The sequence below is a fragment of the Carassius gibelio genome, chromosome A3 (genome assembly GCF_023724105.1).
Source record: "Carassius gibelio isolate Cgi1373 ecotype wild population from Czech Republic chromosome A3, carGib1.2-hapl.c, whole genome shotgun sequence".
In the NCBI taxonomy this organism is placed as follows: Eukaryota; Metazoa; Chordata; class Actinopteri; order Cypriniformes; family Cyprinidae; genus Carassius; species Carassius gibelio.
In genome coordinates, this window is record NC_068373.1 from 26,601,124 (window position 1) to 26,625,066 (window position 23,943).

Here is a 23,943-nt window from a genome sequence, read left to right on the forward strand (position 1 = left end):
CAGTTATAGATTTCTAAGCCAATTATTAATGCGCATATCCACTACCTGTCAAGTCTCTTCTATTCAACAAGCCTGTATTTATTTGATCAAAAGTACAGCAGTAAAGTTGTGAAATAGTTTTAATAGATTATTTAAAATAACTGTTTTCTATTTGAATATTTTTTTTGCATCATTACTCCAGTAACACGATCATTCAGAAATAATTCTGATATTCTGATTTGCTAATCAAAAAAATAAAATAATAATAATAATAATGATAATGTTGAAAACAGCTAAGTAGATTTTTTGATGAATAGAAAGTTCAGAAGAACAGCATTTATCTGAAATATAATAATTTTGTAAAATGATGTCTTTATCATCACTTTTGATCAATTTAAAGAATCCTTCCTAAATAAAAGTATTCATTTCTAAAATTTATTTTCCAAAAAAAAAGCTGACTGTATGCTGACTCTAAGATTTTGAATGATGATGATGTTGCAGAGTCATTTTATTTCACATAAATGCTGATCTTTGGATCCTTCTATTCATCAAAGAACACTAAAACAAAATGTACTCAACTCTTTTAAATATTGGTAATCAGCATATTAGAATGATTTGATTTCTGAAGGATGTGACACTGAAAACTGGAGTAATGATGCTGAAAATTCACCTTTGATCACAGGAAAAATTAAATTTTAAAATATATTTGAATAGAAAAGTTATTTTAAATAGTAAAAATATTTCACATTACTATCTTTTTTTCAGATGAGGCTTCTATAAAAACATAAAAAATTGTTTGTAATTTCTGTCCCCCTCACTTTTGAAAAAATGGTTACGTCCCTGAATGTAAGCAACAACTGATCGCTCTCAAAGTATAATGCTGTCAGAAATTTGCCCGTGGCACAGTAAGTTAGTGAAAGTGAAAAAGTGAAAGTGACGTGACATTCAGCCAAGTATGGTGACCCATACTCAGAATTTGTGCTCTGCATTTAACCCATCCAAAGTGCACACACACAGAGCAGTGAACACACACACACACTGTGAGCACACACCCAGAGCAGTGGGCAGCCATTTATGCTGCAGCGCCCAGGGAGCAGTTGGGGGTTCGATGCCTTGCTCAAGGGCACCTAAGTTGTGGTATTGAAGGTGGAGAGAGAACTGTACATGCACTCCCCCCACCCACAATTCCTGCCAGCCCAGGACTCGAACTCACAACCTTTCGATTGGGAGTCCGGGTCTCTAACCATTAGGTCACGACTTCCCGCTTCCCATGAACCAGGTTATTCTAGTTTAAAATGAACACAATTACTGAACACTGATGTCTTGCTACAGTGGTCATATAGCATTACAATATCTATATTTGTCTTCCTTGCAATAGGCATTGTAGCTGCTTATAAATGTATTTTGATGATATTCATGAATTTCAATCACATTTAACTCATCTGAACTGTATAGTGATTTTATCCCATATTGTAAAATTTGTGTAATTTGTAGTCATTGTAGTAGTCATTGAGGTCCACCCTATTCCACCAAGGTCCACTCAGTTTAAAATTTCTGACCTCGCCACTGTTCCTAATTATGTATCATAATAATTTGAAAATGCATCCTTTCATTCCACACAAATAATTGCTAGGGTGCAGCATGAGCATGAAAACTTGGCCTAAGATACGACGCGACGTCAATCGTATTCAGGCTTATTTTTATCGCTAAAAAAAATTAATAAATATGAAAATAAATAATAATAGTCTACTAATTTATTGTAGGAATTATTTAAACCTGGTTATTGTGCATTACGTCATCGTGCATTCGTGAACGGCATCCTGTGAGAGATGCAGTAATCACAGCTGCCTGTCATGACAGCAGGGCGGAGATTAACAGGCTTTTTAAAACTATTCTTCGATTGGCTTGAGCTTTGGCCAACACTGAGTGAGATGATCGAAACCTCCATCAAGCCCCATCATGTCTGACTGATCTTTATCACAACTGCTATCTGCAGAAATGTGCTGATCTAAACTCCTGTTGCTCTTGAACTCCAGGAGGTAAGCTTCGTTTGAGTTATGTGGCGATTTATTTGTTTAACAGTAGCTAACTCTATTATTGCAGTCATTAGAAACGAGCAGTTACTTCTGTGCAAATGTCAGTTTTAGGCATTTTTTATTGAGTAGATATTTTAACTTGTTTGACAGTTGTCAACTTTAATTTCATGCTATCAGTTTAACTGTGGTGAATTATGCTTACCCTTGTTTATTTTAATGATAGATTCATTATCTTTCAATGTGCATCATTTTGTCAATAATATAGCCTAGTATTTTGTGAAACGCTTTTTCGAGATTCATAATTATATATTTAAAATTATGTTTATTTATGTTTAAATTACAATATTAGAATGTTTTAAAAGGTCCATATTTGCTTGGAAACAGAAAAATCATATTATAGCAGACAACACTGTATTGATCTCCTCAGAACAAAAGACAAATCAAGTGTATTTATTCATGTAATCTGTTTCCATCCACCTATACAAACCTTGTTTTGTAATTCCACCTGAATAAAATAAATAAGCAAAAACTTATCTTAACAAGTTTCAAAATAATGAAAATGACATTCACAGAAAATATAAATATATCTGGGTTGACGCCCCTTTATGATGTGTAGTTTTATGATAAATTATCAGCTTTCTCTATATGTCTCAATGACATCATACAATTTATAGTCTTGAAGCAGTTATTAAATAATTATTTTAAATATATATTCATTAATTTGTTTTCCTTTCTACTCACATACTGAATTTTGTATTATGTTTTGTTGAGCTTATGTTTTGCACTTCAGTTTTAACCTTTTCATTTAATGTTTACTTTTATGGTGTAAAAGTCTTTTTTTGTCCTATGGTGTGACTCTTTTAATTTAGTTGATTTCAAAACTTGTTTCTGTTCGTGTGTTGGATCTATTTAGATAATATAAATTACATTGATGGAATTGAAGGCCAAATGTGGCTCCCTTGCTGTATAAATTCTTGAAACAGAATTTTTTCCCCCATAATTTTAATATAATTACTGTGGATGCTGTTTTAATGACCTCATGTTTATTAACAAACTATACCTGTAAATGGAACATTCATACTTTTAAAAGTGTATTTGTCCATGTTCATATGTCAACTATATATTCATCTAATAGTTGACATATTATATATTATATATTTGGTATTATATATGTGGTGTATAATTCTCTAACTTTATATGCAGCTCTAATCTGAACATCTGTGTTTCTGTTTCTGGACAGCTCTGCAAGGTCAAAGGAGAAATTACCTTACATGCATGGAAATATTTTTCTTGATCTTGACAGTTAATCTTTAAAGCCCTGTAATGTCACCGTTCATAAATAATAATTTTCTTTGTGCAAACTGAATAGATTGGCATCTCATTCCTCAGACTCATTTCTTCAGATCTCATACTTTGTCTATATGTTATTTCTATAGCCCTGCTTTGCCAATGAGGTCCGCTTAGTCTACAGAAGAGGAGACATCCTCAAAGCCTCAGCGAAAACATCGTTTTTTTTAAATGGTCATCCCAATGCTTGCTTGATTCCAAGGTATTACAGATTTTCATTTGTGTGGTGGCACATGTGAGAGGTCGAAAGTGTTTCTCCAACGAGTCTACCAAAAACTCAGACTGTTTTCCAAAGCAGACGAGTCTCAACCACCTCCTACGGCGGTGATGGGAAGTGTGAGAACACACCGGTACAGCATAGTTTCCTCTGAGGAAGGCGGGATGAAGCTGTCCCCTATTGCCATGCACAATGGCTACGGCAATGGAAATGTGGGCGGCAAAGTGCACATGCAGCAGCAAGAACAAACCCGCTTCGTCAACAAGGACGGACACTGCAATGTGCAGTTCATCAATATGAGTGAAAAAGGTCAGCGCTACCTGGCCGATATCTTCACGACGTGCGTTGACATCCGTTGGCGTTGGATGATGGTCCTCTTTTGCCTCTCCTTCCTATTGTCCTGGCTTCTTTTCGGAGTAATATTCTGGCTCATTGCACTTTTTTCTGGGGATTCTGAGAATCAAGAGCAGACATGCATTTCGAATGTTGACAGCTTCACAGCAGCATTTCTGTTTTCCGTGGAGACACAAACAACTATTGGTTATGGCTACCGATATGTAACAGAGGACTGCCCCATTGCTGTCTTCATGGTGGTTTTCCAGAGCATCTTGGGATGCATCATTGATGCCTTCATCATTGGTGCAGTCATGGCTAAAATGGCCAAGCCTAAGAAAAGAAATGAAACCCTTGTGTTCAGTCATTATGCCACAATAGCTATGAGAGATGGTAAACTGTGTCTAATGTGGAGGGTCGGGAATCTCCGGAAAAGCCACTTGGTGGAAGCTCACGTTCGTGCCCAGCTGCTCAAATCCCGCACCACCGCTGAAGGCGAGTTCATCCCGCTGGATCAGATAGACATTGATGTCGGATTCGACACTGGTATTGACCGTATATTTTTAGTGTCCCCTATCACCATTGTGCATGAGATTGATGAGGACAGTCCTTTCTATGATATGAGCAAACAGGAACTGGAAAGTTCGGGGCTGGAGATAGTGGTGATTTTGGAGGGCATGGTGGAAGCTACATCTATGACCACTCAGTGTCGGAGCTCTTACGTGACGAGCGAAATCCTGTGGGGTCATCGCTTTGAGCCGGTCCTTTTTGAGGAGAAAAACCATTACAAGGTGGACTACTCACGCTTCGAGAACACCTATGAGGTTCTCAGCACACCTCAATGCAGCGCTCGAGATTTGGCCAAAAAAAAGTATGTAAGGTCTAGCTCCAACTCTTTTTGTTACGAGAATGAAGTAGCATTCATGGATAAAGAGGAATCGGAGGATGACGATGATGATGATGATGATGATGATGATGATGATAAAGACCAGAAGAACATCAGAAGGGACAGTATGTTCTTGGAAGGATCTAATATTGATGATGTCAAAAGCACCGTTTCCAGTCAGGATTCTTTACCACTACAACTCAAACCTTCAAGACAACAGCCTGAGTTATGACCGATTGAAGAAAGACTTTGTTTTATTGACTATTTGGTGTGTAGCATAAAAGGGTGTTTTGCTGCTATTTTAAAAGCAAAATCTTACCAGGAATCTCAAAAGTCAGGGTTGCAGATGTTGTAATTCACTTAGCCTTGTTATCTAAGAAGACAGATCAACAAGCATTAACTTTCAAATCAACCCTGACAGTCTATATGCATTTAATTTGTAATATAGACGAGCAGCACATATTGAAGATAATGTAAGCAAAGAACTGAAATAAAAAACATTACATAAAGTTTTCATCTGGTTTTTGTAGATTTTGGGGAGACAGACTGGTCAAATAAAAAAAAATGGCAGTGCATTAGGTCACAGATTTTTTTTTTTTTTTCATCCAGTCAGAGAGTACAACATGTTTGATATTTTGACCTAGAAAACGTATTGTTTTATTTGTTACACAGTGCCACCAGTCTATTTAACTTAGTTTCCTGGCCACCATCTTGGATGCATTTTTTTATTTCACTGAGCTTGTCACAATGCATTCTGGGATTGCTTTCTTCATTATGTTTGACTTCAAAAGCAGAGGCGGATGATGGCTGTAGTGAAAATGAGAACCAAATGTTTCCATAATTCATTTGGTTGTGACTGAAAACAGGCAGGATATGCTTATATGGATCACAGATGATTTGACAACCTGTTAATGAGCTGGTCTCTTAACAATGTTGTATTTCTCCTCTCTTTCTGCAAATGAACAAAAGAAAAGTATGTTGATATGCATACAGTGCATAATTGATTGTGTTGGTTGTAATGTGCTATAATATCAGTATTGAAGATTAGCCATACATTTTTAATGAGAGTAATGCTAATCTTGGGCAATTATTGTTTTCATGTAGTGAATGTGCAATAGTTTTTAGTGACTAAAGACATTAAAGTCAATGTTTATGAAAGAAGACATGAATGTTACTTATCTGCTGCTGAAAGATAAATATGTTGATAAGAGGTATACTATTTTGTTTTATATGACAATGTGTGACAACCAAAGCAATAATGACTTGCATTGCTGGCAGGTTTTAAAAAACATAAAAAGTAGGGAACCAATACCTAATCAAAGGATCTGATATATAAAACTGTGACACTAGCTATCACAATAAAACTTAACAGTGTTTGAAAATATCATATGCAAAGTGCTTTAAAAATGATTTATATCTCACCTTTGTATTAATTTCTGTGTGGACACAGTTCATTTTAAAATACTTGTTTGACACCATATCATATTTTCTAATTGCATTTAGGTCTGCAACATATTTGCATATTTCATTTAGATAATTGTATTTGAATCACAATCATAAATTATGTAATCCTGACAGATAACATTCCAAAGTGATACATCATGCATCTATTTGACATATTCAACATGTGCTGTACATTTAAAGAAAAAATTCATTAGACTGTAAATAGTTGTCACCGAGATCATCCAGAAAAAAAAAGTCTGTCTGGCTGGACTAATTTAAATCCATGACTCTAGTTTGTGTAAACAGAGCATCGACTGGACACAAGAGATCCAATGAGAGGATTCGGTTTTGTTCTGCTGAAAGTCTGATTTCACCCTGAGGGAATTTTCCACATTATCCAATGACATGTCCTCTTTACTAGGAAGATTAATTACTTAATCTGCCATCAGATGCTTCATGAACAACCAAAAAATAAACAGATAATTAAAAATGAAATATGATAGATAGATAGATAGATAGATAGATAGATAGATAGATAGATAGATAGATAGATAGATAGATAGATAGATAGATAGATAGATAGATAGATAGATAGATAATCTGAGGTACTTAAGGAAATATGAAACAGCTGTTGCAGTGAAAGTTATTAACGGAGCAGTATCAGTTCAGGTGTGGTCAGTTTAATCTCTAATGTCTGTGAGATTAGGATTATCCCTCTATCATGTTCTGCAAGGGAATCTATGACGCATAGTTTCACAGGGCAGTAAAGCAGAGTCAATGGGTTTTAAGAATTTGCATCAATATGTTTCTCATTCTTACCGTATATTTGAATCAGTCAGGTATCTGATTTTTGTTTGCACTGAGTTTGACCCTAAAACCATGTAGGTTAGCCCATGTGAGGCCCACAGCAGCTTTGTCCTTTGGGCACTATGTAGGTTTTCAGTGGGCAACCAACCCCACTGCAGTTTCTAAAGTATTATTTTTTTCATCTTTTTTCATCTACATGCAAATGTTGCATTAAAATTATATTTTTGTGACAATGACAGTTAAATGTAAACAATAAATTGTCCATAACAAAACTGTAATATATTCTACAGCTCATCAAATACTTAACTAAAACGGCACAATTTCAACAAGAGAACCACTTGGTTTGTAGCTGTTTTCAGACAAAGTCAGACAGATTATATATTTGAACATATTACAGTAGTTCAAACCCCAATTAGACCTCACTGAAACACCCAATAAAGCACACACACACACACACACACAAACACACACACACACACACACACACACACACACACACACACACACACACACACACACACACACACACACACACACACACACATATATATATATATATATATATATATATACATATATACATTTGTTGTAATACAATGTATTCATATTATTATTAAATAAAATGTACAGATCATTGACTGATTTATTAATTCATTCATTGCTGGTATTTTTTGTGGTGTAATCATTTCTTAAATATTTCTGCAAGGGAGAAAAATAAAAACTTATATTGATATTATAATACATTAAAGGTGCATCAGCTCTTCAGCACCTGATTAATTCTAGCCAATGAGACTGCAAGAACTCTGCATCATTAATGAACTGTCAATTCTGACTTCAACGGGTATAGCCCAACTTTCTATTAAAATGTGTGTAAAATTAGTCAAAATCGTTGTGTTTTAATTAATAGAAATTAAATGACACCCATTTAAAGGTTAGTTTGATTGAGGAGCCTATTACTTGTCGCTGGTTTAAACGACAAACAGTTTTAACAGCCGACTAGTCTCTTATTCACAATGCTTTATTTTTTAAAGACAAATGCGGAAAATTCGTTTATTAAAGGAACACTCCACACAATTATTTTATGCAGTCCCTGAAAATAGTTCCCAGTAACCCTGCTATTGCTGCAACTACACAAACTAGCTGGGGACTATTTTCAGGCACTGCGTGATATCACTGCACCTGCTGCGACCATGATACGGCAACACAGTTCCTTGATTATTACGCCGGAATAGTTCCTAATCATATCGGCTAGACTAACTTTAAATTTTTTGCTGGTCTTACTACACAATATAATTACAGAAGAGTCAAATTTTAATAGGAATAATATCTAAACTCTTTTTTTTTTAACGCGATGCTACTGGTCTAATATAGGATTTAATAATGTATGCTAAGCTATGCTGAAAGTGCTATCCCCAGACCCGAAGATCAACTGAATTCATTCAAAAGCAGTAAAACTAAATTTATTAACTGTTGAAGTTGGAGAATGAGCCTATTTCCAAAAAAGTGGAGTGGTCCTTTAAGATTAAAATATGTCAAACCATGAGATGAATAGGAAGGTTTCTGTATTATTGTCTCTGTTAGTATCTCCACATGCAGTATGATTGACTGAGCAGTATTGACGCATTACACATTCTCTCCAACACTGATTACATAAAGCTGTTTCCATTAATGACCTCTATAGCCACATTGAATCAAGTGTTGACTTTCACAATGCACACTGACTTAGACTCTATATATGAGGTGGTACTTTCCCCAGAGGAAAATATATAAAACTGCTAAGGGTTTATTGAAAATGTAAATTCATTGCCTGCCAGCAGGAGGCACTTTTGGATCATCAGAATTTGTGGTTTCCCCATTAAGGGCTGTACACATAGCAGAGCTTGTCCTCACTAAATGAAAATGACATCAAACCTTTTCTGAAGATAGTCAGTTCTTTTCAGAGATACATTCATATAAAAGACCAGGGGCGCGTGTTGACTTTGAAATGTGCAGAGCTCATGCTTATGCAACAAAGTCAAAGCCTTTTGAAAAATCTATTTGTGGCGGGCTTCCACAAATGAATCAATGTATGGGAAACACTGCAATGCTAAAACTATAACCAAAGTATGCAGCATGCACATTTTGTGTATGGAAAGAATACCCGGTTTACCTAATACATTTGCCAAATTTTGTATTATTCGGCAGAGCGCTCTGTGTATAATGTATCCCACAATGCAATGCACTTGACTCAACTTTTTTTTTTTTTTTAACATCTCTTTCTTGACTTTCTAATTAACTTTATAATTGATCAGATTAAAAGTTATTACATTATTACACTAATTTGGATAAACAAATGTTTTAAAATGTTTATCCCTGCATTTTACACTGTGCTGTTTGAAATTTTTTAATATAACCTCTAGTCTGTAGTATACAGTGTATGTACGCTGCAGTAAGCTAGTATTCTGTTCCAAACATACTGTACCCTGAGCATCATCTTTATTTTCCCAACATGCACCTGCCCAGCATCCATAATCACTCCAGCAGCTGCTTCTAAACGCTGTGTTTGCACTGCTGTGCTCCAGCTGGCTTTCTAATAGTTATCTTCTGATAGCTTTACTCAAGCCAAATGGCATCATGAAACCTGTCAACACGAGAGTCAGCGTCTGCACACCAGCAGCCAACCTATAAACCACTTTCTCTGTTCTAATAGCTCAATGGCTCAACAGCATGGGCCACGTTTTGGCCACCAGAGGGCAATAAGAGAACAGATGTAGTTTCAATTTTCCACTCACAATGGTTTCAGTTTCATGTGATTCAAAGAATAGAAAGGAATAAACCTAAAAAATCTTATGTATTTAAGTGATACTGGGGGAGATTTCTGGCTCAGACACAAATAGGTAATAAAACATACACTAAATATATATGAAAGTGAAAGTGAAAGAAAGTGAAGTGACATTCAGCCAAGTATGGTGACCCATACTCAGAATTTGTGCTCTGCATTTAACCCATCCGAAATGCACACACACAGAGCAGTGAACACAAACACACACACTGTGAACACACACCCAGAGCAGTGGACAGACATTTATGCTGCGGCACCCGGGGAGCAGTTGGGGGTTCGATGCCTTGCTCAAGGGCACCTAAGTCATGGTATTGAAGGTGGAGAGAGAACTGTACATGCACTCCCCCCATCCACAATTCCGTATTATATATTATATTATATATATTATATATTCTGTATGTGTTCTTCCCATTAATGTGAAAGGAGACCATTGATGAAAGTAAAATGCAAATATCTCAGAATTAACCAGTGCCTGAATAGAAAATAGAAAATAAATATTAATGTTTTCCCATATATATGTGTGTGTGTGTGTGTGTGTGTGTTCTTGTTTTTGTGACATATCAGGACACAACTCTGTATAATGACATGGGTATGACACAGGTATTACAAGGAGTGGGTGACTTATGAGGACATAACCCATGTCCCCATTTTTCAAAATGCTTAAAAATTATACAGAATTGTTTTTTTTTTTTTTTTAATCTTTTTTCTTTTTTTGAGAAAGTAAAAATGCACAAAGTTTCCTGTGAGGGTTAGGGTTAGGTGTAGGGTTGGTGTAGGGCCATAGAATATACAGTTTGTACAGTATAAAAACCATTATGCCTATGAGATGTCCCCACTTTTCACAAAACCAAACATGTGTGTGTGGGCGTTTATTTATTTATTTTACCAATGCATAAAATATAGCCTTAGTCTTAGTAATGAGTAGACACATTAATTTGTGGGTTTATAAATTGTGATTTTAATTAAACATGAATTCCAATATAACACAAGTGTGCAAAAAAAATCAATGCAATTAATTATAATTATTATTATTTCATTTTATGAAAGCATTCAGCATGCTCACCATACAACTTAAGGGATTACAATCTGAAGTCAAACATAGCAATATTACAAACGTGACTATGGTGATTTCCAAGTACAAACAAATTAGGGTGAGCTTCCATGCATTATAGTAAAAACTGGTTACGGAAGTAACCATTCACAACCCATTTTACCTCTGTAATCTCTTTTTTTTAAGATGTAAAATTAGAGTAGGACGGACTTTGATTTTATCCATTGGGAATTGACTGAATGGAGAAAAATAGGTATTGCACACCTGAATGCAACAGAAAAATCTATGAAAGTAGCTTCACTTTTTATTTCATTTTGTGCTAATCAAAAGTGAGTCCAAATGAGTGTAAAATCAAAATGTCAATCTGTACCTTGAATGCAACTTAAATTTCTTTGAATAAAAGCATCTGCCAAATCCATAAATGTAAAATCAATTTGGACATGTAGAACTTGCTTTCAAAGCTATAGGGCATCAGAAATCACTGATAGAGGAACAAGACTCTTACTTTTTCCCTACTATGAGGCTGTGATAGAGGGGCTTCACAATAATGTGCAGGTAAAGCGAGCTGTCAATGAGGTACTCGGATGCTCTACGCTGCAGGTCCGCTTCCAACAGGAAGTCTCCCGCCTCCTCTGTACTCTGGTGGAAGTTGTAGACATGACGGACCACCACCTTCCCCTGCTTGCGGGCTGAAACGATGACAGTCTTTTGAAAGCTGACGCCAGCAAAGTCTGGGCTTGAGGTGGCCGGTGTGACGATGATCCGCGGACGTCCTCCATCGGTACGAGAGGGCTGCATGGATCCCTGCTCTGGATAAGCAGATCGCACACTAAGAGGAAGCCATCGGGGTGAGAAAAGAGCATTCCAGGTCACGCGTTTGCTGGCGTCGTAGCCACTCGGTCCAAGCTGAGTCTGAAAACTGAAGCTGCGGTCGTCCCGGGTTGGGTTGTTGATCACCCACGGGGAGCCCCATGCTTGTGACAGGTAGTTACGTGGCATAAAGAGGCTGCAGTTTACGTCAAAGTACTTTGCGAGCTGGATGGGTGAGGCTGCGTGGAACTGGAAGGCTAGGAAGAGCAGATCGCGTACCGATTCGTAATATTTCAGCATCACAGACGACTTCTTCTGCAGGTGGAACAAGTGTTGAGGTGATATCATGCCGTAACGTATTGCTTTAAGTGCGCTCTTGGCCGTCTCAACTGAGGGCTGGTTCTGGTTGATCCAGGCTTCCAGAGCTTCGTACAGCTCCAGTTCACTCTGCAGAACCAGGTCTGAACGCTGCAGCAAAGCAAGCAGCAGTTCTTCACTCACTGAGCTCCATTCAGCGCTGTGTAGAACCGATGACAGGTTCCAGGACAGGTACTGCAGGCAGCTGTTCTGCAGGGTCACATCCCCAATCTGCATGGAGTATTGGTACCAGCTCACCACGTGACCCGTGAGCGAGTCGCTGGACAGGTGCTGGGTCATGTATTGGGCAAGGCCCTGCTGGAGGTCCCACACGTGGTACTTGCTGGCGAGCTTGTGTAGAGGAATGGCCTGGTTCAGACGCACTGTGATGTCACCACAATATAAGTACCTGCAGGGAAAAGATCAACCTTTGATTTCCTTGAAATTATATATCCATAGCCTCCATGAAGATTGGTAATGCTACACTTAATGGTGCAATAATAGTGTTCTGTTCTCTGTTTCTCTGTTCATAAAAGTTATCTGACAAAATGTGAGGTCTAGTTCTGGGAATGTCCCTGTATTAACTGCACTTTGGTTGCAGTAGTTTTAAATCTAGGTATACAACAGAAAATATATATATAGTTTTTCGAGAAAGTAAATATGCACAAAGTTTCCTGTGAGGGTTAGTGTTAGGTGTAGGGTTGGTGAAGGGCCATAGAATATACAGTTTGTACAGTATAAAAACCATTACGTCAATGGGATGTCCCCACTTTTCACAAAAACAAATTAAAGTTTTATTGACAATCTATAATATAACATTAAAAATGTAAACATATACCTATTAATTAATAAACCTTGCTTTTGGGCCATTATCATTTTATATAAATCTTTTGCTCCAGTACTTCAAAATAAAACTCAAGAAGAGAAATTGAGATCATTGCGAGCAATACATTACTGTCTACCAAAGTCAACTAAAAGGCAAAAAGATTATGTCATAGACCTTTTCCTAGAAAGCCCAGTAGGTTGCTCCCAGCTAGTGGAGTGTTATGGTTTATTGATTATAGATTTAGGCTGGTAATGGGTAATTAGCTATCACCTCGGCCCTATGTTATTCCCTGGGGGTTGTGATTGTAATAAGTGAACAATTAGTAATGAATCACACACCTAATGAACTTGTCAAAGACAGCTGCACAGTCCGGTGACTCTCTGAGGACCATCGCAGAGGAGTTACGAGTCTGTAGGAGCTCATCAAACACGTCGCTCTGTAGAGTCAACACCAGCGAGTGAACATGGATGAGCTTCACCTCGTCCGTGTTTAAGGTCTGAACACGCAGGATCACGTCGCTGCCGTTTCCCTGGGTCAGGAAGGCCTCCATGCGCTGCACCAGCACCATTGAATGGTTCAGTGTGGTAGCACTGTTCTCCAACACCACGTCCGACTTTAATGCAGCTGCAGGACAGAAATGGGAGATTTGTGAGAAGAATGGATTAAGAAAGAGGGCTTTTTAAAACCCCACAACTTCAGAAGAGTAAAAAAATCATTTTTATTCATTGCTTGAACATAATCTTTCAAATAATTGTGGCCATTCTTGCTTGTATGTCATCTATGCAGTTGGAACCAGTGTTTTGAATGCAAAACACACCCAAAAATGTTTTTTCCATCCATTTTTTTCTGCCACTCAGCTGCAAATTTAATTTTTTCCAAGCAATCAAAGGCATATAAAATTAAGTGTCAGACAAATTATAATGCATTTAAAGTGTGAAAGAGCCCAAGTTCAGGCTGAAAAAAAGGAAGAAAAAGTTTGAATCACAAGCAAGATCAGTGTGAAAGACTCCGACTGCCGCTTGCTGCTCTTCAAGTCATGTGACTCATTCACTCACACCAGACAGTTTGAAAGCTACTGCATTTCCTGTGAAGATGGGGACTTCTCTTAGAAATGCAGCTGAATAGTGCAAAATTATGTCTACATAAAGAAATGCTTTAGATATTTAGATTTTTAAGTGAAATCATGTTTGAAATCTATATTAGATAGCCTATATCATTGTGCTTTTGTGCAAATTATGCAACTGCTGTACAGAAAATGACAATAAAATGCAATAAAATATTCAATCTTAATTGCTCGGATCATATTAAAGATAGCTTTTTGAATAAAAATAAAAAATAAAATAATAATAACACAACTCATAATAACCGCAGTGGCGGACTGGCCATCTGGAGCACCAGGAGAATTATATTATGTGTAAGCTTCGTAACAATATTTGTTAATATTGTCAATAACTGTCAAATATTATTATCAAACTTACTAGAAAATTGTAAATCTGAAGATTTTCATTACATGATTAGGATATATATTATAATTAAAAATGTGTATTTAGGTAATTCACATGCATTATTTTACATTTCGAAAGTTTGAAGTAATTTAAGTAATTAAGACTTTTTATGTATTTACTGAAAGAAGGCTGAATTTATCAGAACAAATACAGTAAAAACACTATTATGAAATATTACATTTCAAAGTGTTTGTTTTTATTGAAGATATTTTAAAATGTAATTTATTTCTATGATCAAAGCTGAAGTTTAGCCTATACTCCAGTATTCAGTCACATGATCTTTCAGAAATCATTCTAATGTGCTAATTTGCTTAATTATTATCAGTTATTATTTGTGCACAATTATTAATAATGGTTCTTATTAAAACTTTTTTAACTGTGATACTTTTTCAGGATTATTTTATGAACACAGTTATTTGTATGAATAAGTAATTTGTATAAATCTCTTACTGTCACTTAAATCAATTGAATGCAACCTTGTTGATTTAAAGTATTAATTTATATATATATATATATATATATATATATATATATATATATATATATATATATATATACATATTTATATATATATATATATATATATATATATATATAAATATATATATATATATATTTTTTTATCTTACCCCTGACTGAATGCTAATGTATCACATTTTCCACAAAACTATTGGGCAACACCACGGTTTTCAACATTGATAATAATCAGAAATGTTTCTTGAGCAGCAAATCAGTATATTAGACTGCTTCCTGAAGGATCATGTGACTCTGAAGACTGCAGTATGATGTTGAAAATTCATATATTTCACAATGTTACTGTTAACTGTATTTTTCATCATGGTAAGAATTTCTATACTCCACAATTGGAGCGCTATTCAATAAAATGACAGGAGATGTCAAGCTCCTGAAAAACGACAAATATAAGACCAATAGAAAGGCACAATAAAAGCAGCCACTTTTTACTCCCAGTCCGCCCCTGCATTCACCTACTAAAGAAATCTCTGATCTTACCTCCTACACAAAGTGCCACACAAAGACTGGCCAGAAAGACCCCGACAGGAACGCTTCCTCCAGAGTTCACCATCTCTCGTCCTGTATTAATGTCGTCCTACCTTGCCTTTTCTCCACTCCAGCCTCTCTCTCTCTGTGTGTGAGTGCTGCCCAGTCTCCCTGTCCCACACTCTTTTTGTAGGACGCTGGCACATCGCTGAGCATCTCTCAGCCTCATGGAGCGCATTGATTGGTGGAATCCAGCTGGGCCGTTGCCATGACGACCGCTTTGATTGTGAGTTTCTCCTCTTTCAGTGTTACATGGTATCGATCTGTGGCACTGGGCTGCTTTTTTGGACTGAAGAGGGCGTCTGGAGAGGGATGCGGTCTACACACGGGGTCTATTGTTACTGTATTAGCTCAAATAAAGAAAAAGAATACACTGGAAGATAAATATCATTGTGCATTCTTGCACAATACTGGATTCCTTATGGATTTAATAACATCTTTAAACAAACGCATTCACAAGTCAATGACTGTGTGAAGAAATACCCAGTCTACACCATATATCTACACGAAAATTAAATGGGAAAGCATGAAAGGGAAATAAAACCATCAACAATCCAAGTGTTAAATTGTACAAATAAAAATAATCTACAAATGTGTGTTGTATATTATATACAATAAATGATCACTTGCTATTAAAAAGTAATATCACAGCTTTGATCAACAAGCCAGTTTCAAGCCAGGATGAGAATAAATGCCAATATTTCTATTATAACACCAGATAATCCTTTAATTTTTTCAAAAGTCAATATTTTACATGAGTCATTTTGAGTATTAAGAGACCAAATGCATGTGAACTCACTGTGCATTACATTAAAGTGTGAATTCATTTATTTTTTTGCATCATACACAGTCCTGCTACATCTTACTTGTAAATATTTTAGCACAAGACCCATCAATATGGTACTGTTGACCAGCAGACGTAGCAAAAGGTGTAGAAAAATGAAAGACACACAGAGAGATAATACAATACTATTTAATACAAATAGCAGTGCATCATGTGGAGGTCTTGGCAGCTCTGTCCTGCTCTTGCTTGTCTCTCTGCTTCTGCCTCATCTGTCTGTACAGCAACACCACTCTCTCCCGCTCTTCCTCCACAATCCTCTTCCTCGCCATTGATGGTTTGGTGAGCGACACAGGACTGTGACCCAGGAGGGAGTTCAGGAGAAGACCTTTGTTTGCCCCCTGGAGGAATGATCAGGATGATAGTAATGAACAAACAGCATTAATTAGCATCTCATAAAGGAGTGTATGCACCTAAAGAATTTACCTGGGGCTTAACTATGGCTTTCTTCGGTTTAACACTCAGTGATGGAGGCGCCATAGCAACCTCTCCAAACGCTACTTCATCTAAGAGGAAGAGAAATGATGGAATATGAATACGCTTTGCAATTTGATGCCGAATTTTACAGACTAAATTTAACAGAAGTAATGCATGCCTTTGAACATCTCCTCTTCTTCGAGTTCCTCTTGCTGGTTTAGCTTCTTTTTCTGTTTCTGAAGTCTCCCTCTATTGAGCCTAAAATAAAGACAAAGACACTTTTAAAAAACTTAATGCAGGGTTAGAAATTAATACAGGCTTTATATATAGAAAATCCTGCATAATTACTATATGCATTTGCACTGAAAAAATGGCAACAACAACTGATTAGTATTAAATCGTGAACATCAATGCATGTCGAACAAGAGTTTTTTGTATACTATAATAGTATACATATAATAATAATTATATATACTATTATAGTTTTTGTTAATATTTTGTATTGTATTTTTATATTGTCTGTTTTCACTTACATTTTTTATTTAATTAATTATTTTAAATGTGTGTGGTTTTGTCATTTTTATTTTTTTTAAGTATTTTTAAGTATTAGTATTACTTATTATTTTAGCATCACATTTTTTTATTATTATTTTTAGTATATTATGAGTTAAGTACTTCGACAAACTAAACAAAAACGAAAAATGTTGCATTGGAAACTAACTGAAATACAAATATAATAAAGAATATTATAAAAATGTTACAAATAATGAAAAAGAAACTTTTTTATGGCTTTAGTTTTAGTTAATAATAATAACCCTGCGTTGAACGAACCATTTCTTTTTGGTGGATTTCTTCTCCTCTTTCTCCACTTCTTTCTTCACCTTGACCTCCGGCTGTCTCTGTTCCTGGTTGTTTGTGAGGAAGAGGACATGCTCAGCCTCTTCAGTCATGCGGCGGATATAATTCTTCTCGGACTCGTATTGCTTTCTGCGGAAGTGTGGAACAGGAATATCTCCTGAGAGCATCTTTGGCTTAAAGGCTAAAATAAGAAACATATATGAACATACAGCAAGATGTCCCCTCCTCTACTAGCCGTGTCATTGTGCAGTTTTTGTGGGTCAGTATCTTGTCTGCAGACGAAACCCAGACAGCTATGGCCCTCATGAATAACCTCAGTTTTCTAACAGCTAAACTACATGCAATCGTTTCAACAGAATCCCAGTAAATCCACACTCTCCTCAACAATAAATGGATAACAACTATATGGATTGCCAAAAATAAATATCTTATGAAAGTGAAAGATCATACTGTGTGAAAACACCGTTTCAAAATAATCACTACTGGTCTTTCAAGCATTATGACAATAATTAATACTGACATATTATTGTTAAAACAGCCATTATCAATAACATCATTACCAATCGCCAAGGCTTAAATCACGTTTTTAATAAAAACCTGTATTTACTTATTTATTTTAAAGAGAGAGACTTTTTCGTTTAGGAATTAACTTAATATTAACAAATGTGAATTGTTAATTGTGTAAGTATGGATCTGCTTTTATTGTGCGGTACAAACTGAAACACTTAACATGATTGTGTAAGACTGGCAGTACCTTTTTTCTTCTTTTTGGAGCCCTGTTCCATCTTCTCTTTACTCTTCATGATTTCACGCAAGCGATGAGGAATCTGCTGGAGGTGGTCATCTGATGCAGGGTCATAACCCTTCTTTGACTTCTTTTTACTAAAAGAAGACAAGACTCTCTACAATTAGATATTAACCTCAATCAACTGAGTTAACAAAAGCAATGTCTGACTGAGCAATGCTAAATAGTGCAACTGTGAAGCAACGAAATGGTTTTCAACAAGGATGCCGGCGCATATATAAAAAAAATAATACAATTAATTAAATAAAAACTTTTTTTGTAAGTGTATAAAAAAAAATAAACAAATAAAAATGCAGGAACTAAACAAAATTTAAGAACTATACAAGAGCTAACCAAAAAATATACCAAAAAATAACCACAATACATTTCCAGGACTTTTACAGTAATTTCTGTCATATGAATACACGGTCTATGAATGTGGCATTTCAATTTTGAAAACACATAGTGAATATTCATACATCTTCATGTGGGATTTAGGCCTTGTAATGAGAAGTGACAAATTGGGAACAACGCAAGGCTATTAACTTAGCATTACATCTTTAGGCATACCTGAACAAAAAGAAACTCCGCCTTCAACATTTTCTGTAAATCCATATGACGTATATGGCTAAAATAATGTGTTCTAGAATCGGGTTGTCAATTTACTTTATTTTATTGAAGTTTGTTTACCACCTGACAAGATTTCCAGACATAGCCACATATTCCTCCGAAACACTCTTACTGAAGATGATTTAAGCCTCTGATTTACCTGGAATGCTTCTCATTCTTCTGTTGTTTGAGCTGTTTCTCTGTTTTCATTGTGTACTTTTCAGTAAATAACGCTTCCTCCAGCGGACGGTAAACTCGTGGTGTGTTTCTGCTCGTCTTCCTCTATGCCGCGGAGATCAGCAGCACATCAGCGCGCTACTGCCGCTTACTGGCTGCGGAAGGAACTCGCACTGTCCGCGCAGGCTCTGTGGTAAAATCATGTTTTTCGATTTAGTCTGGTCAAAAATACCCATTGTATGGCTTTTTAGTACGTTTTTTTTTTCTAGTGATTTCAACAAAAATTTGACTATCCGAGTTTATTAACTTCTCTCTCTGATTTATTTCCTCCCCTTTTGCTATATGGCAATTAGCCTAGCTACCGCCAATATTATTCACGCGCAATATGACAACTAATGTCAGATTGATCATCACCATAATGTATATGCTTAATTATTTACATTATAATCATGGTAACTGTTTCATGACCACACATCCAGACAAGATTTCAGTCATGTCTAAGTCAAATAGCTAAATTAAATTGCAGAGGTCTTATGTTAATAATTGTAACTCTAATGTTTTTGGGGGAACCCATATAATTTCAATATATTGCTTTAGTTCCTTCCCATTCCTGAATTTGATCTATCTTTCTCTAGGCCTACTTGTCTGAATAACATATTTCCAATTTCCTTTATTTCTACTACTGTTGGATCATTTTCTTTGACGCTAACATTTTAATCAGGAACAACTACCACACCTTTCCTTCTGTAGTGCATCCACATGCTTTGAAAAGAAAATTGTCCTTAACGTATGATTTCAGATTAGCATCATGACGTGCTCTCTTGGTGCAGAGTGCTGTGTGTGAATTCATGACCAGCTAAGCTGACAAAATTTTGGCACATATAATAGAATTAAAAGGATACTCCAACCCAAAATGAAAATGTATTAATCCCTAATCACATTAATCACTCGTTCCAAACACCATAAAAGCTCTTTTCATTCGTTTTGATATTCTCCAAAATGGTGTTACGGTAATGCAGAGAGACATAGAGGAGACAAATTGTTGAATTAAGTCATTATTTTTGTTTTCTTCGCACAGTAAAAATATTCTCATTGCTTCATAACATTACAGTTGAACCACTGAAGGCAGCTGGACTATTCTAATGATGCTTTTTGTACTTTTCTGGACCTTGACAGTGTACTTTACTTGTCAGTCAATGGGACAATCACAGGTCTCCCAGTTTTCATCCAAAATATCTTAAATTATCTTAAATTAAACTGTTCCGAAGATGAACAAGCTCTTATGGGTTTGGAATGACATGGGGGTAACTGATTAATGACAAAATTGTCATTTTGGGGTGGAGTAACCCTTTAAGTGTCATCTGGGGGGAAATGGTTAAATGTCAATTTCTTTCATAAGCTTTTTCCAATTTCTGAAACTTTTAGAGTTTTTCTTTAAAGTAGAGATGTAAAAATAGATAATGTCTAAACACCTGTTTTTAATTCTAAATATTGCATATGACACATAAAGTGTTTTCCAGGCAATGGAAATACAATAAAAGCTGCATTTTGCAAATGTGCATCACCACCAAATTGGTTTAATAAACTGGGTTCCACTCTTACCATTACATTAGTTTTATTTTCCAAACGCCTATATACACTCAGACCTCAGGCTTATTCAAACAGCCTCTCAGAACCAGCTGACTAAACCTTTCCATGAGCTTGGGACACCTGGATGACCCTAAGTCTCCACCTGAGGGAACAACACGCTCTTTGAGTCCAAAAAAGTGGACAGACGGATTGTTGACACATTCAGAATGGCCTGACTCACAGTTTCCTGAGAAAGCTCCACTCCCAGGTACCCACAAGTGACCTGCCCGCATAGCAGCCTCTTTATGACCTGTTTACATGCTAATTCCCCAAATATACTGTATTTTTATACTGTATTTTTAATTGCATAACACTGATTTCCTGGATTTTTTTCAGTGCTGGACTGGCTGTCATTCAGAGGAGGTCACATGTTTGTGGTCATGTTTGTGCTGCCATGTAGAGCTAAGAAGAAACAAAGGCCATTCACGCGAAGAAGCCTAAATAAGAACTATCCTATGCTTATGACATAACTTGGGGGGGGGGGGCACATTCCAGGAAGGGTCGCCCAGCTTGTTGGGAAGCACCAGTGAGGAAATGGAAACAAACACCATAAAGGGTAATCTAGTTTCACCCAAGCTAAACCAAGTTGGCATGGGTTTTTACGACTGGCGTAGCACTTGTGAGAGTAATATGTCTGGATGTTGGTGTATTTAGAAAAACCGGATGTAATCATAAGCTTTGAGCTCATCCACAACATATATTATGTGATTAACATTGTTGTCTGTCTGCAGTGACCTGCCAAGGAACCCCTGAAAGAGAGGCGCTCACTATCCTACAATACTTCTGTGGGTGATGGTTTAGGTTTGCGCCAAAAAGAAAGATTCCTCTACCAATCTGAAATGGATATCTGTGATGTTTTGATCATCTGGCTGTGTTTAAGAGGACTGTTAAGGAACAAAGTTGTATAAAGATGCTTCATGACATCTCCTGTAATCGTAATCTCTATTCTTTTGTGATAGCATTGAGTCATGGACAGCAAGGTATATGCAAAGGGACATACACAGTTGGTATTGACAGTATGAGTCACTAAGTAAAAAAAACAACAAACAAGAGAAGCGGAGGTAGTTTTGTCTACAAACCTACATTTGAAAATTCCACCTCGCTGAACAATCTTAAATTATAAAGAAGCATTGGATATTTACTGCCAGCTCAGCGTCTCCACTGGGAGCTAGTGCTACACTAGTGCTCTGGAAAGAAGATAGAATCTATGTAGCATGAGTAGATGGTCTAGTCATTCACAGAACAAACTCATCAGTCCACAGTTTGCAAAGTCCAGTTTTTAGACATGAGCAGGGAAAAGATGTTTGGAGAGCTACTACAGATATTGCTACTACTTGTAGAACACGTGTAGAAGTATAAAAAAACATAAAACAAATAAATTCATTTCGCAATTTAGATTGTGACGTCTAGTTGTGCAGAAATCGCACACTTCACCTTTAACTTCTGAAGGACCTCATGTCCATTCTGAATTTGGATATCCACAGGAATGCTTTAACCGAGTCAATTTCGTTTGCTGCGCAAATAATAAATATCCCCCAATGCCAGAAGCTTCATTTAAATGGATTCCTTATCACTGGTGGTGGATTCCTTTCAGAAAATTATTTTATTTCTAAAATAGTCTTGAGCTAATATTTACAGATGCTAAAGAAGGCACTTGTGGTGAAAGAGAGCACAAGATGAGCCCTAGCTCTGAATTAAACCTCCAGATACCACACGGCTCCAAAACGGATGAAACTGGCCACTGACGCAAATCCTGAGACAGTGCGCAATCCAAGACACCGCCACATATTTCCCTCTTCTGTGTGTCTCTGTCTTGTTTTGTTTTTTTATGTCTCAGTTAACAGGACTTCTCAGAAGTGAATGCAATGTATTATTATGTTCCATTACAGGTTCTTTAAATAGAGTCATCATGCATCTTTGTTTCAATGTGTATGGATACTGTGGCACTAAATCGTTTTTGGACACTAAAGATGCAAATGTGTGTCTAGTACAGTTCAAATTAGACATTTTTAAGCATGGCTTACTGGTAAATGTCCAAATGCTTTTTTGGGACCACTGTACATACTGCTGATTTACATGAAATGTACACATCTGACACTGACACTGCCATTGGTTGATCATCTTGCTATAAAGGCCACTTCATTATTCAGCATACTCTGAGGTACCAGGCACATTATTGGCAATAAATAGTTGTTGTCACTGTGTGAGGTCTTGGGGAAATGATACCTCTGTGTGTGTCCTCTCACATTTACATGCACTCATATTCACATTCCAGGGTGCATACAGACTGTGCAGAGGCACTGGAGCCGGGATGTCTTGACCAGAGTCTCATGTCCACTGTCCACTGTTCCTGACTAGGACAGGCCAAAGCCAACCGCAGGGGGAGAAAAAACAGTCTGTATCAGCAGAATTATGCAATGAAAGTGGGAGGATTTACACAACATCAACATAGAATCACAGTGGAAATTACACACTTCACCTTCAAGTGTGTAATTTCTGTGCAACTAGTAGCACCAAACAGAACTGTAAAAAAAATAAGGACCGTTTTGAAATGGTTTTCTCTGTCTGCCCCTCAAATTCCCTGGAAAATACCTGTGCCGTTGTATTGTCTGGTGTTAAAATTATGTTTAATAGAGATCAAAAATAGATTCACTTGCTTAGTTGGGATCTTACCTCTTTGGCAACCTTTATATACTCAAGGTTCCCATGATCTGTCAGCAGCAGGAAGGGGTTTAAGCTTCGCCCATCCAATGTCTACACTCTTTCAATGCACTCTTCATGGTGAGCACTGCTCAATTCCCCACCTCGCAACTATGGTCTGTAGGAACAAGCTTCTTAAAATGTATTTTGGCCAAGTCACCGGGTCAGATACAGCATGGCGTTCTCTGGAGTGTCAATTTCCTCAATGAACATATAGAATTTAAATCCATGTTCAGACATTAATATTCAATACTTGGGGTGTGGCTTTACCTCGGCATACAAAATATTCAGTTGTAGGCCATGATGTGGACAACCTGAAATGACCTAGTTCAAACGCTTTTACACAACACTTACTCTAAGGGACAGTGAGACGACTTCGTCCCTACAAAGCATTGTGCTAGATAGTGAATTATTGGCACATTTCCATTAGCAAATTGGACATGATTGAGAG

At 36.7% G+C, this 23,943-nt stretch overlaps 3 protein-coding genes across 3 annotated transcripts; 1 reads left to right on the plus strand and 2 right to left on the minus strand.

Moving 5' to 3' along the window:
• Positions 1–1,245: 1,245 nt before the first annotated feature.
• Positions 1,246–6,137, plus strand: kcnj2b (potassium inwardly rectifying channel subfamily J member 2b). Its single transcript, XM_052553268.1, has 2 exons — positions 1,246–2,018; positions 3,452–6,137. Exon 2 carries the CDS (start codon positions 3,690–3,692, stop codon positions 5,028–5,030), a length of 1,341 nt encoding a protein of 446 aa, XP_052409228.1. The 5' UTR covers positions 1,246–2,018; positions 3,452–3,689; the 3' UTR covers positions 5,031–6,137.
• Positions 6,138–10,803: 4,666 nt separating this feature from the next.
• Positions 10,804–15,583, minus strand: btbd17b (BTB (POZ) domain containing 17b). The gene is made up of 3 exons (XM_052553280.1): positions 15,430–15,583; positions 13,252–13,537; positions 10,804–12,496 (listed from the first exon to the last, which is right to left on the minus strand). Exons 1-3 carry the CDS (start codon positions 15,500–15,502, stop codon positions 11,422–11,424), a joined length of 1,434 nt encoding a protein of 477 aa, XP_052409240.1. The 5' UTR covers positions 15,503–15,583; the 3' UTR covers positions 10,804–11,421.
• An 851-nt stretch (positions 15,584–16,434) lies between these two features.
• ccdc137 (coiled-coil domain containing 137) lies at positions 16,435–19,314 on the minus strand. The gene is made up of 6 exons (XM_052553286.1): positions 19,147–19,314; positions 18,348–18,475; positions 17,567–17,774; positions 16,914–16,993; positions 16,745–16,824; positions 16,435–16,659 (listed from the first exon to the last, which is right to left on the minus strand). Exons 1-6 carry the CDS (start codon positions 19,194–19,196, stop codon positions 16,471–16,473), a joined length of 735 nt encoding a protein of 244 aa, XP_052409246.1. The 5' UTR covers positions 19,197–19,314; the 3' UTR covers positions 16,435–16,470.
• Between the last annotated feature and the right edge of the window lie 4,629 nt (positions 19,315–23,943).

Bases quoted from the DNA above. Each gene is read 5' to 3' on its own strand.
- kcnj2b (XM_052553268.1), top strand. From the start codon at position 3,690: ATGGGAAGTGTGAGAACACACCGGTACAGCATAGTTTCCTCTGAGGAA.
- btbd17b (XM_052553280.1), bottom strand. From the start codon at position 15,502: ATGGTGAACTCTGGAGGAAGCGTTCCTGTCGGGGTCTTTCTGGCCAGT. The intron at 13,538-15,429 runs GTAAGATCAGAG...TCTGTCCTGCAG, and splicing joins TGTGGCACTTTGTGTAGGAG to CTGCATTAAAGTCGGACGTG. The intron at 12,497-13,251 runs GTGTGTGATTCA...TTTTCCCTGCAG, and splicing joins GTCTTTGACAAGTTCATTAG to GTACTTATATTGTGGTGACA.
- ccdc137 (XM_052553286.1), bottom strand. From the start codon at position 19,196: ATGAAAACAGAGAAACAGCTCAAACAACAGAAGAATGAGAAGCATTCC. The intron at 16,994-17,566 runs GTTCGTTCAACG...TCTTTATTTTAG, and splicing joins AAATCCACCAAAAAGAAATG to GCTCAATAGAGGGAGACTTC. The intron at 16,660-16,744 runs GTAAATTCTTTA...TCATTCCTCCAG, and splicing joins AAGCCATAGTTAAGCCCCAG to GGGGCAAACAAAGGTCTTCT.